Raw genomic sequence first — 12,692 nt, 5'->3', positions numbered from 1 at the left:
CCTATTTACCCTAACTTCATCTAACTTCGCCGTACTTGGTCTCAGAGGTCCTGAGTTACGTGTAGAGTAAAGAGGTTTGAGTCGTGATGGGGTTTTGATGGTCAAAGGAGGGTCGTTGTTGGTGGAATAATCGAGGTGTCACGACGTAGTTCGTGACAGTGTGTAAACGAGATTCATGGTGTGCGCGTAGTCCGGATCTCATGGCAGCCAAAAAGCGCCACAACAAAGTTGGGACGTCGGAGATCACGTGACTCTTCCAACTCTGGGGCTCCACTCAACTTCCCTCCCCCTCTCCTCCCCTCCTCCCCTCTTCCCCTCCTGCCCCAACCCCCATACTACCTCGGTCCATCTTCATTCATATGACAGGGCATGACTCCGCCCATCGTACCCATCCTAGGGCTCTTCTATGACTATGTGTCGCCCCCCCCTGGCCTCTCACCACACTCAAAATGACCCCCTCACTCACCATCACCGAACCTCCACCCCGAGGTCTCTCGTGATACATATAAAGCCGCCTTCACGGCATAGCGGTCTCATTTCTCATCTCTACTCACTCTCTCACTCTTCTACCAAGCTTACCAGAATCCAGAACAAGATTATCTACAGACATGTCCATGGACAAGACAACTATCCCAGGTATCGACAAACCTGTCGGAAGGGTAGGTTTCGGTCTGATGCTCCTCACCATGTGTCCGGAGGACGAACGCGAATCCGATGAGGAGGCTTTCGAAGCGATGAAGTGAGTCATCTTCACACAGATATCTCTATAACTTACCGTCTCGCCATCCTTCTCCTCAATCAATCTTCGACCAGCTTAACTGGAAGGAGAACCGTTATTCTGTAGTACCCCTCTGTCGGTGTGAGCTGACAATCCAGAACAGCCATCGATTCTGGTTCAAACCTCTGGGTCACTGGATCCTTTTATGGCCCACCAGACGACCTCCGTGCTAATCTCAAGCTCATCAGACGCTTCTTCGACAAGTATCCTCAGTACTTGGATGAAGTGGTTTTGGGTATGAAGGGGGGTATGGGACCGGGTCATGCTTTGATCACCGAGTGAGTCTTCTTTCGTCTATTGTCAACCTGTATCCGGCGTTCCGCCAATAAGCCTCTCTTGACATGTGGATAAGTCCTTGATCAAGATGTCAGCGCTGACGTTACTCAGTTTGGACGAACTCAGAGCCGATGTGAAGGATTGTCAATCTGCTCTTGGAGCGAAGAAGATAGATGTATTCGAATATGGGCGTGTACCGCGGGATGCGTAGGTGTACTTTTTCTTCACTCCGCTCTTTTCATGGCTGCGCTCTCGACCACCCCCCCCCCCCCCCCCCCCCCCTCTGGGGAACCTCTCGTTACCTTTACCGGCTGATGCCGATCGTCCTTTCCCTCCTCATCTCCATTCATGTCCCTTCCCTAGATTGAGTAACTCAAGCGAGGAGTACGCTCACACCCAGTCCCATCGAAAAAGTCATCTCTAACTTCCTGACCCTCCGCTCTGAAGGTCTCTTCACCGCTATATCAATCAGCGAAGCCACCGCCTCTACCTTCACTCGAGCCCACTCCGTCACTCCAGTTTCATTCAATGAGCTAGAATTATCTCTATGGTCTCTCGAGCCGGAAATATTGGAGGCGGTAGAAGCAGCTGCTAAAGCTGGTGTTCCCGTCTTAGCTTATTCGCCACTAGGTAGGGGATTCTTGACTGGTCGCTGGAAAACTCCTGAGGATATTCCTGAAGGTCATCCGAGGAAGATGTTCCCTAGGTTCCAAGGGGAGAACTTTTATAAGAATATGGAGTTGGTCAAACAGTTGGAAAAGATTAGTCAGAAGACAGGAAGGACCACGGCTCAATTGGCGTTGGCTTATATCATGACTAGGTTTGATAATGTGAGTGTTGACTATTCGTCCTCTCAATATCTCCCTTCCGTCTCCTACTTATCTCATCTCCATCACGAATCGTATCTTCTCCTCGATTTGCATGTAAGTGTCGTGACATTGAACTGATCTCAGGTCATTCCTATCCCCGGGTCCGGTAATCCAACACGTGTCAGAGAGAACGTAGCCGCAGCTTCCATGCGTCTCACCAAGGAAGAGATGGAAGAGATCGATGCTATTCTGGCAAGTTTCAAACCGGAAGGTGATCGATACCCAGAGTTCGCAAAGGGAATGTTGGTGAGTATCTTTTCTTCTCATACATCCATAATATCCGCTGATGATGACAGATGGGTTGATCACATCCAAACCAACTTGTCACCTTGAGCAAAAAGTGAACGAGCTCTGTAGGTCTTTACAGGGAAAGATGTATAGACAATACGTGGGCAGTTTTTAGGTAACTCCACTGGTCTTCCTCCGTTTGACGTCTTCTCACTAATATACTCTTATACGGAAGGTACACCTTTCCTTATCTTGAAAACCCATACTGACCTCCTTTGACACATTTCGGAATGTCGGTGGAGGTTAGCCGGGTCGGTATGATGTCAATGGGCTTCCATTCTCTCTTTTTTTGACCATCATATAAGATAAGAATCTTCTTTCTGGTTGCTCGACCCTCGCCGAGTACTGATATCACATTGTATAATTTGGAGACCCATCAATTGTACCAACAAAGATTCAGATAGGTGGGGTCCTCACATCCTCACTTCAACTCTCCGGGTAACGGAAGGAAAAGAGGAAGAATATGAGTACCGATAATCATAGCATCAGGAATTACTCGTACATGGGTGATTGGGAATATTCCACTGGAGAAGACATCTCATATGATCGGCAAGCAGCTTCAACAAGGGATGACTACGGTAAGTCAACTCTACTACACTTTGATACACCTCAAACATCTTTCAAATCCTTCCCTAACATTCCACTTTTAAATCACATTCACACCCCTCGACCACCACTCTTCATCCCACAACATTATCTATTGCGTCCAGATGTTAGGTTACGCCATCCCATGTATCTCTCACTTCTTCTGGCCCAACACCTTGGACTGCGTTCAACTCACTGCTTTCTCCACTGTCCAAAGACCGGCAGATAAGAACTAAGCTTGCAGTCAATCCTTCAGTCGATCACATCCCTCGTCAGATGTCGGTCATATCGTATCATCAAGTTCCGAGCTCAGCCTCTTGCTCGTACCAGCCCCAATCGATACCAAGCCCGTCATTCTCTTTCTCCGAAGTGTTTCCTCCCTGGTCTTCGGAGGTTGATTGTCCCTCCAGCTTTCCTGCTCTTCATGACGTCTCTCCTTCTTTACCCGCCTATTCTACTTGCAATACGGTAGGGAATACCGAATCGCATTACACATTCTCAAACCAAGCCCCACTTCAATACGAACACTCTTGGTCACAAATCCACCCGAGCAATTCGCACTCTTTCCAACAAACCCATTCCCAGCCGATGACATCCTGGTCACACGAATCGTGCACATTTGACGGAAGTAGAAACCAGGAGTCTGGTTTGGATCCTCCACAATGGCAGGAGAGATTAAGAGGTATGGGAATAACTAAAGAAACTCGTTATTCCCAATTACTTTTACTCATCCATCAACTTCAACCTGTTTCGCTAGTACGTAGCCTTCTGTACGGTTTGGAAAATCTCGGTTATGCAAGGAAAGAATGGGTCGAGAGTGTTGATGACGAAAGAAGTGTGGAAGGGGTCTGTGTTGCTCTTTTGGAGAGTTTGAGTGTACACGGTGGAACAGGCTCTTTATGGTTGAACAACGAAGCTCAGGGGGATGATATGTTTCCTGGAGTATACCACTCTGGATGATTTCCGATTGGCATGGAAAGAGGAATGAAGGGATGTCTAAGATGACAGGGAGGGAGAAATTGGGGAGTTACTGTGAGTTAGACCCTTTTTGTAAGAGGTTGTCGTCATATGGATAGGACGAAGGCAACATCTATCCACAAGGACTGAGTAAGAGTTTGAAATTGAAGGAGAGGATCATTGAGGGGAGGCCCTCGGGACAAATCCTGAAATGTGTGACCGTACTCGAAACAGGAATAATCGCTATGGGACTCGTCGTGAAGGGGAAGAAATGGAGCAGGTGTACGGAGTACTTGTTTCATAAGGTGGAGGGAAGGTGATGTGTTCCATAGTTACCTCATGAAGATTCCACATTGTGAAAAACGCCACCAAACGTCGTCAGGGATACCAGGTATCATGTTCAACCCGTATCATCCGTCTCGCCCAAACTACGCGCTACGCGTCGACAGTTCGCACGGTTTACACCGCTTTGATCGGGATTTCAGTAATGACGTCGTCTATCCTGATCTGGCAATCCGGTTTTCGGATGGGGGGAGCCGCCTCAGCAGAAAGAAGGCCGCAAAGTTCGGTTACCTCCACCAAACACAAACTCGATGACGGATGTCCTTTCACCGTCTAGATGATGACATCACCTTTTCAGAAAAGAGAGAAGCCATAGGCCGAGACCCCGTTGAATTGAGGAATGGTTGGTGCCCGACGAGATGGAAGACTCTCCTACTTTCTTAGACTATTTATACCCACTCATAACCCCATTCCGCGTCGATCCAACATATTCATCCACTCACATTATCTTGATTCAAACATATTTACTGATAGAAAGAGAAAGGAACAAAGCATACAAAATCATGTCAATGGATCCTGATTGTACTGAAATGATCCCGGAGCATAAGGTGGCAAAATCCCAGACTTTGACCCGAGGGGCAGAAAAGCTGATGGAAGGGATCAATACAAGTGTCTCGTCTGGACACAACATCAGCAGAGTGGAGACCATGGTGGGGCCAGCCAAGAGTTATGTTGAGCAAAAATTACCTTCTCCACAACAGGTGCATTCATGGGACAACATGCGTATAGCAGGCACAGGGAAAGGCGCCTGCTATTCCAGAACAGTGGAAAGGGAAAGGGATATACTAGAGGCAGATTTTCGACGTAGGAATCCACTTTCTAGCCCCTGCACTGGACCTACACGTTCTTGTAGCTATAGTCTCCTCAAATCCCACTGTCAGACTTGTGGACACCCAAATCCTAAACCTGATAAAACCAGAAGTCCATCTAGCCTCACCAAACTTGACCTCCAAGGAATCAGTCGCTATGCCCAGAGGTCATCAGGATTTATGAGTACATCTGAACGCAAATCAGGACGTCAAAACAGTTATAATCAAAGGGGTAGGAGAGGTCCAGTACAGCTTCGCCGCACAGTTAGTGAAGGATATACTTCAGGTGGCCCTGAACCCAGGGCATCAGCAGATGGGTATACTGAATACTTGCACTTCTTGCCCTCATCGGCAAAATCCGGGCCAGCCGCCAATTGGGAGGAGCCTTTGTCCTACTCACAGTCACCAGTGGGTGAATCGTGAGCATCTCCCAAAGACTGTCTCAAATACAATGATGACTTGACAGCTCTTGAAAGAAGGCTCATGTATTGTCACAAAGGATGTGACAAGCAAGACCAGGTTGTGAAGTAAACCGGACCGGAGCGACGGATATTCAAATACATGTCACCTGTTACTTGCTCAGCACTGCCTTGAGAGTGATGCAAACCACTAACCTGTTACTCCCTCAGCACTACTTGAGAGTGAGGAGGAGCAACAGGTTCCTCATGAGACTATATCATAGTTGTCGGCGTTAGCCTCGGTCATACCTTATGTCACAGATGTCGATTCTTCTTCTCTACTGACTGACGGTCAACAAACCTCAGCTAATTACGTCGTCTTGGGGCGTCGATGTCTCACTGAGACAGGGTACTCATCATGGAGCTACAGCTAACTACGCCGTAGTGATACGTCGAGTGGTAAACAATAAGGTGAGCGTCGATGAACTGCGGCCAACTCTGCTGTGGTACATCAAACTGCTGAGTGGCAGCTCTCCCTGACTCGAAGGTTGTAGCTACTAAATATATCTCTTGCTACTGACAACAATCAAGGATTGCTAAAGAAGTTCAGTGATCTGTAAACTATCTATACTTCTCCTCTCTTCATATAGGACGTCCCTCAACTCCTGCACATCCTCGCGCTCAGTCCTCTTCGCTCAACTTCGCCGTACCTCGCCATATCCCCAATATCCTACTCTTCTCACTTTGACTAACTTCGCCTAAGTTCCTCTACACTGCTCTGCGTCTCTCGGTTTCCTTCACCGTAGTTCTCCGCCAGGCTGGGTTGTCGTGACAAATGCTCCCTAGGTTCCTGTAACTTTGTTGTAGTTGGTCTCACTGGTTGGGTGGTGGTGATTGGTGATGGATAGTGGTTTGGTGATGGTGAAAGGAGGGTCAGTGATGGTAGTTGTCAGGTGTCACGTCCGTTGAGTAACTTCTCTCTAACAGACCGACGTTCGACGAACCTCGGCTAACTTCACGCTTCAAAGTCAATGTCTCACCCAACCAGGAGGGTGCAGGCGTTGAAAGGAGTGTAACCACGGCATACTTCAACATAGTTACTCTAACTAGGGTTTTGTTTTACTGATGGTGATGTATCTTGATTTGAATGTAGCTATCTCTATCAATCTTTCACTACTGACAACAATCAAGGATCACTGAAGAACTTCAGCCATCTTCTCAGCTACTATTATCTACTCCTCCTAGATGTTCACCCAACCCTCTCGTGCCTAGACATATTTCAACACACTTCATCCAACTTCCCTGAGTCCCTGGCCGTCCTTCTCCTCTCTTTGACTAACTCCGCCTAACATCGCCGCACTTCTGCTTCCATTGACCCTACTCAGCCTATGTCATGAATCACAAGTATCAGTTTCCTCATGTTTTGGTTCTGCTCTGATGCCGTTGAGGCAAGAGACCTGGACCTTTAGTTAGTTATGTTATTCTCAGTTACGATGCCTGGTATGGCTAGAGATCCAAGACTTCAGTACAGTTGGATTTAAGGCGAGTGTATGGTTCACGACATGATGCGTGCTTTCTCATGCGGTCCACAGCGTATCACACACAGCGTGCCGAGAATAGTGTGCATTTTGTCTTTGCTAGTTAGAAAATGATAGGTACGCCGAGGTTTACGGTGTTTTCCTACGCAGGACGGTTCAACCTGGTAGAAAGCCTGATTTGTCTATATAAACCCTACTTAGTACTTTGAAGTCTTCTTTAGTTCTTGATCAAAAGTCATTTCCATTGCCACTCTTTCTTTGATTCCAGTCCAGTCCAGTTACAGTTAGAGTACAAGTCCTTCCTAGTCTTGTTGGACAAGCCAGAGACACTCCTTGGGTCACAGTCCCATTCCTTGTTGGACTCAGTCTTGTTATTTTGAGTATATTCCTTGTCACTCCTAGTCCTGGTCCCCTTGTGCTTTGTCCTCTGTCCCAGAGTGGCTGTCACAAACCATGTCGTGACACCCCTGACAACTACCATCACCGACGCTCCTTTCACCATCACCAAACCACTGTCCACCATCACTCCGAACCACTGAGACCAACTACGACGAAGTTACGAGAACCTAGGGATTATTTGTCAAGACAACCCCGCCTAACGGAGAACTACAGCAAAGTTAGGGGAAGGAAACCGAGGGAGAGTGGAGTAGGGGAAGTTAGGCAAAGTTAGTCGGAGTAGGATATCGGAGGTACGGCGAAGTTGAACGAAGAGGACTGAGTGCAAGGCTGTACAGGGGTTGAGGGACTTTCTATGAGAAGAGAGGGGAAGTATAGACAGTTTGCAGATCGGTGAACTTCTTCAGCAAACCTTGATTGTTGTCAGTAGTGAAAGACAGATAGAGATAGCTATATACAATCGAGATACATCGCCATCAGTAGAACAAAACCCCAGTTAGAGTAATTACGCCGAAGTACGCCGTAGTTACACTCCTTTTGACGTCTGCGCTCTCCTGGTTGGGTGAGAAAGCGACTTAGAAGCGTCAAGTTAGCCGAGTGTCACGAGACCAACTAACCAGCATTGGGACGATATAACAGTGCCCTTCAGAGACAGTGGTCTAAACCACTGCGCTAAAAGGCCTTTAAACCGGCGGTTACTGCATACCGCCGGTCGCTGGTTAAATACCCAACCCATCCTATCACTATCACTATCAAACTGTCTTGTCACTTCGTGACATTATGCCTTCCCTTTCAGCCCCATCTGGGGCCCCAACAGGGATGGGCACGATAGGCCGAAAACTTTCTCAGAGAGGGAGGTTTTCCAAGTAGGGACTGAGCACGACCCAGCCCACCCTGGGAGTCGAACCCAGGATGTCATGAATCCAGAGTGGCTCTGCCACACTGCCACAGTTGAACACATGCAAGATGCATGATGTGGGTTTTGTTATCACTCAGGCACAGCCTCCACATGCCTCCACCTTCCTGAAGTAGTAATTATAGTGCATGCTTAATCAGCATTGCAAATCACCATAGCAGTATTGCCAATCCCCAACCAAGGATTGCAAATAAGGACTCAAGGATTGCCAATAGGACTTAGGGATTGCAAATACTAGTTTATCAGTTTAGTCAGATTGCAAATTATAGTTTAGCAGTTTAGTCAGTTTGAAGGGTATAAAAGGAGCACATCTCCCCCCTCTTTCTTCAGCAATGTATCTTCATCTTGAAGTTGAACTTCATCTTTGAAAGTCACCTAGTTGGTTCTAACCCAACACCTCAGTACCCTCAGTACCTAAGGCAGTCATCAAGCTCTACGAGCCAGAGACTAAAACCCTTCAGTACCCAAGGCAGTACTTTGCAACCGCAGTCTACCCGCAGGCGTGACACAGGATCCTACCCGCAACCGCCGGTTAATCTGTCACGAGACCAACTAACCAGCATTGGGACGATATAACAGTGCCCTTCAGAGACAGTGGTCTAAACCACTGCGCTAAAAGGCCTATTAACCGGCGGTTACTGCATACCGCCGGTCGCTGGTTAAATACCCAACCCATCCTATCACTATCACTATCAAACTGTCTTGTCACTTCGTGACATTAGCCGAGGTTCGTCGACCGTCGGTCTGCTAGAAGATAGTTGTTTGACAGCCGTGACAGTATCAAGGATTGCTCTTACCAATGACCCGTGCGAACCTCGGAGAGGAAGATATTATGGAACCAGAAAGGAGAGTTACCCGAGGCATGAGTAGGGACGGAGACAGGATGGAGGAGAACGAGAGGAGAGCCTTGGAGGAACTTCGCAGAGCAATGGGGCAGGACCTTGGAGTGGAAGATAGTGGGGGGGGGTCAGTGCAAGGAGATGAGTTCGTTCCACCGGTACCGTCTAACCCTCCATCCCCTCCATCTAATGCTCTTCCACCTGTGGGATCCCCACTTGGATCAGACCAAACCCCACGCCCAAGAGAAAACACCAGAAGTACAGTGAACTGGGGAGAGGAAGGAACACAAGGGGTGGTGTTGGCCTTGATGCAGATGGTGGCGAATATGAACAAAGACATGATGGAAGAGAGAAGGCGTAGGGAAGAGTGGGAGCAGAGAAGAGAAAGGGAGACAGTGGGCGGAATTGCAGCAGGGATATCAGAAGGGGTGAGGTACGCCATGGGACGGCAAACTTCGGCGACCCCAAGCGTAGCTGGGGAACAACGGAAGGGAATAAAGTTGCCTAACCCAGACCTCTGGAGAGGAGACCGGAATAAATTAACCGCCTTCTTGTCTGAATGCGACGTACACTTTGAATTAAACTCTCACCTTTTCCCCGACGACACTAAGAAAGTCTTTTTCATGATCTCTCATTTGCGCGAAACACCTCTTCTTGCTGTTCAACCCGACCTATCAAGAAGGCCTCTCCCGGAATACCTCACGACACACAACCAATTTGTTAAGTATCTCAAGACAAACTTTGGTGACCCCGATGAGGAAGGGACTGCAGCGCGACAGCTCAATGATCTTACGCAAACCGGTTCTGCTTCGGACTACTTCTCCGCCTTCCAGCGACACGTCGCCATTCTCAAGTGGTCTGACGATGGGAACCTAGTTGATCGAGCCAAGAAAGGTTACAATCACATCTCCTAGATGAGATTGCAAGACACGGTAGATCGTTTGGGACTGTGAAAGAGCTATTGGAGTTTGTTATTCCCTTGGACAATCACCTGTGGATGAGGCCAGTAGAGAAGGAGGCAGAGAGGAAGAGGGAAGGAGGGATAAGGACAACGACAGTGGTGGAGAGCCAGAGGACGGAGAAGAAAGAAGAGAAGAACAGGGAAAAGGGGCAACCTTCGGCGCAGGGTGGTGTCCAGGCGACTATGATGTCAACGGTGGTAAGGAGTGCGCCGCCAAACATCGACGAGGTTCGCCGAAGATGGCCCAGGCCGAGTTCCGATCTGAGGGAGACAAGGAGAAAAGAGGGGAAGTGTACGGAGTGTGGTGAAACAAGACATTGGCTAAAGGAATGTCCTGTAAGGGAGGCTAAGGTTAAGGTTGGACTGTTGCCTCCATGGGGGGAGAAGTTCGGAGAACGTGGTGGAGGATTGGTGTCACGCATCATCCTTTTCCCATCAAACGAAGTTCCTTTGGACATCAGTTCGCCATCAACGACCCAGTTCTCATGAACTTCATCACCCACGAGGGTATTCGGAGGCTAACTTCGTCGAGGGCGAAGTTAGTCATGTAGGAAGTTAGGAAGTTATGAAGTTAGGAAGATACGAAGTTAGGGAGATACGAAGTTAGGAAGATACGAAGTTAGGGAGGCACGAACTTCGTCGGGGACGAAGTTTGTGAGGTACGAAGCTTGGGACTTCGGGTTGAACGAAGTTCTGCGTTGACGAAGTTAGGGAAGGACGAAGTACTTAAGGGCCGAAGTTCCCAGAGATCTTTGACAATCTCTGGTTGTTGTCTTAGTAATAGAAGTTAGTCAAGTACAAAGTTATTACACCCAGAAGTTATTGTCACTTATTTCATATCTCGAACAACGAAGTTGGTAAAGGTCAAAGCCCACAAGGTTATTGGCCGTCAGTCGTAGGAAATTAACGAAGAAGCAACCCTTTGACAATTGGGAGGGAACGCAGTACCTCTTGGACAGAGGAGGAACTTAAATGCGGTTGAAGGAGAAGTAGATTTGGGAGAGGACCAGGGAAAAGAAGAGGACCTGTCGCAGTAGGCGAGGCTCGGCGGGTCCGCCATATTCTCTCGGCCACCATTCCCAAACCTATAAAAGAGACACAGCTGATGGAGCCAGAGGATTGTGAATACAAAAATACACCACTCAGTACCCCTTGTTCATGCAATGTCGATAATCATCTCCTCATCCCTTCCACTTCTAGAGATCAACCTAAATCAGACATTTTCATCAATGGAATGAAGCTAACTACGCTCTGGGACACTGGGGCTACTTGTTCATATATAAGTCCTAGGGCAGCGGCAAAGATAGGCGCAGAAAGGAGACAATACCAGGTGAGCGTACCCGTTCACATATTTGATGGCTCGGTTAGTGTTGCTGGACCTATCACCAAGTTTATCAAAGTCGGTTTCAGTTTGACGAAGGATGCCGAAGTGTGATCTGTTCGTCTCGATGTAACAACGCTCTGCGATGCAGATGTTGTGATAGGGTGGGACTGGATGAGGAAGGAAGGGGTTGTTCTTGATGGAAGAGACAACTCGGTGAAATTCCCCATCCTGAGCCCACCAAGTGCGGCGAAGTTAGCGGCCATAGGGCTGCCAACTCCGACGGACGCGATAGATCTCCGAGACAAAGATGACCAGGATGAACTGAGTCCGGGGGAACAGGAGGAATTGTATCAGGTGGTTCCTGAACAATATCACCCGTTTATTGATGTTTTTAACCCGAGGAAGGGAGGTGAAGAATTACCTCCCTCGAGGGGATATGATCTGGAGTTTGATCTTAAGGAGGGGGCGAACCTGAAGGTTGCTCCACTCTACTCCCTCGGAGAAGATCAGAGAAGTGCGCTGAGAGACATCCTAGATTGCGAAATATCGGCCGGAAGAATTCGACCCAGTAATTCACCCTACGGATCACCGATGTTCTTGGTACCGAAGAAAGCAAAAGGTCAATGGCGGATGGTCATTGACTACCGAAAGTTCAACGAGGCAACGGTACCCAACGCCTATCCACTGCCTCTGATCGGCCAGATAACCGAAGAGCTGGGAAAGGCGAGGTATTTCAGCAAGTTAGATCTGATTGGGGCTTATCAACTTCTACGAGTAAAGGAAGGACACAAACACTTGACGGCGTTTAGGACTCAGTACGGTATGTTCGAGTCTCTTGTTGTCCGAGATGGTCTGCGAAATGCTCCTGCTGTATTCCAGCACTTCTTAAATGAGAGTTTTTGAGAGCTGTTAGGAAAGGGAGTAGTTGTCTACATAGATGATATACTCATCTACGGTCAGACGTTGGAAGAACTGAGGGGAACTACGGCGAAGGTGTTCGAAGTGCTTCAAAGGTCGAACTTGTTCGTAAAAGTTAGTAAGTGCAAGTTTGAGAGAGATTTGGTAGTCTTTCTGGGGTTTGTGGTTTCGCGCGGAGGGGTTTCCAGTAATCCGGAATACATCGATGTTGTCGTCTCTTTTCCCCGTCCGAAGAACCTGCGAGAGAGCAGAGGGTTCATGGGAGTGGTCAGTTATTATCGGCGTTTTGTCCCCAACTTCTCCAGGATTGCTAAACCAATCAATGATCTCATCAGGAAGGATGTACCGGTTTGTTTGGGGGAGTAGAACAGGAAAGAGCTGTTAAAGAATTGAAGAATAGAATGTGTAGGGCTCCAGTATTGGCTCGCGTTGAGCCTTTGTTGAAGACACTACTACAAACAGATGTGTCTTTTTTCGGCTGGGGTTTCATAATCTTGC

General features: G+C 48.1%; 4 protein-coding genes across 4 annotated transcripts; all 4 read left to right on the top strand.

Moving 5' to 3' along the window:
- Positions 1–608: 608 nt before the first annotated feature.
- Positions 609–2,228, top strand: TREMEDRAFT_61458 (uncharacterized protein; the record flags this gene model as incomplete). The annotated part of the gene is made up of 6 exons (XM_007003600.1): positions 609–739; positions 877–1,056; positions 1,166–1,261; positions 1,455–1,884; positions 2,008–2,169; positions 2,220–2,228. The coding sequence occupies 6 exons, from the start codon at positions 609–611 to the stop codon at positions 2,226–2,228; spliced, it is 1,008 nt and encodes a 335-aa protein (XP_007003662.1).
- A 446-nt stretch (positions 2,229–2,674) lies between these two features.
- On the top strand, positions 2,675–3,756 carry TREMEDRAFT_61457 (uncharacterized protein; the record flags this gene model as incomplete). The annotated part of the gene is made up of 2 exons (XM_007003599.1): positions 2,675–2,789; positions 3,269–3,756. 2 exons carry the CDS (start codon positions 2,675–2,677, stop codon positions 3,754–3,756), a joined length of 603 nt encoding a protein of 200 aa, XP_007003661.1.
- An 842-nt stretch (positions 3,757–4,598) lies between these two features.
- On the top strand, positions 4,599–5,856 carry TREMEDRAFT_61456 (uncharacterized protein; the record flags this gene model as incomplete). The annotated part of the gene is made up of 4 exons (XM_007003598.1): positions 4,599–5,312; positions 5,587–5,653; positions 5,748–5,773; positions 5,833–5,856. The coding sequence occupies 4 exons, from the start codon at positions 4,599–4,601 to the stop codon at positions 5,854–5,856; spliced, it is 831 nt and encodes a 276-aa protein (XP_007003660.1).
- Positions 5,857–8,951: 3,095 nt separating this feature from the next.
- Positions 8,952–10,260, top strand: TREMEDRAFT_61455 (uncharacterized protein; the record flags this gene model as incomplete). The annotated part of the gene is made up of 3 exons (XM_007003597.1): positions 8,952–9,118; positions 9,251–9,386; positions 10,093–10,260. The coding sequence occupies 3 exons, from the start codon at positions 8,952–8,954 to the stop codon at positions 10,258–10,260; spliced, it is 471 nt and encodes a 156-aa protein (XP_007003659.1).
- Between the last annotated feature and the right edge of the window lie 2,432 nt (positions 10,261–12,692).

This window comes from Tremella mesenterica, assembly GCF_000271645.1.
Source record: "Tremella mesenterica DSM 1558 unplaced genomic scaffold TREMEscaffold_3, whole genome shotgun sequence".
In the NCBI taxonomy this organism is placed as follows: domain Eukaryota; kingdom Fungi; phylum Basidiomycota; class Tremellomycetes; order Tremellales; family Tremellaceae; genus Tremella; species Tremella mesenterica.
Note: the sequence above shows the minus strand (reverse complement) of the source record. Positions and strands in the feature narration are given on the sequence as shown.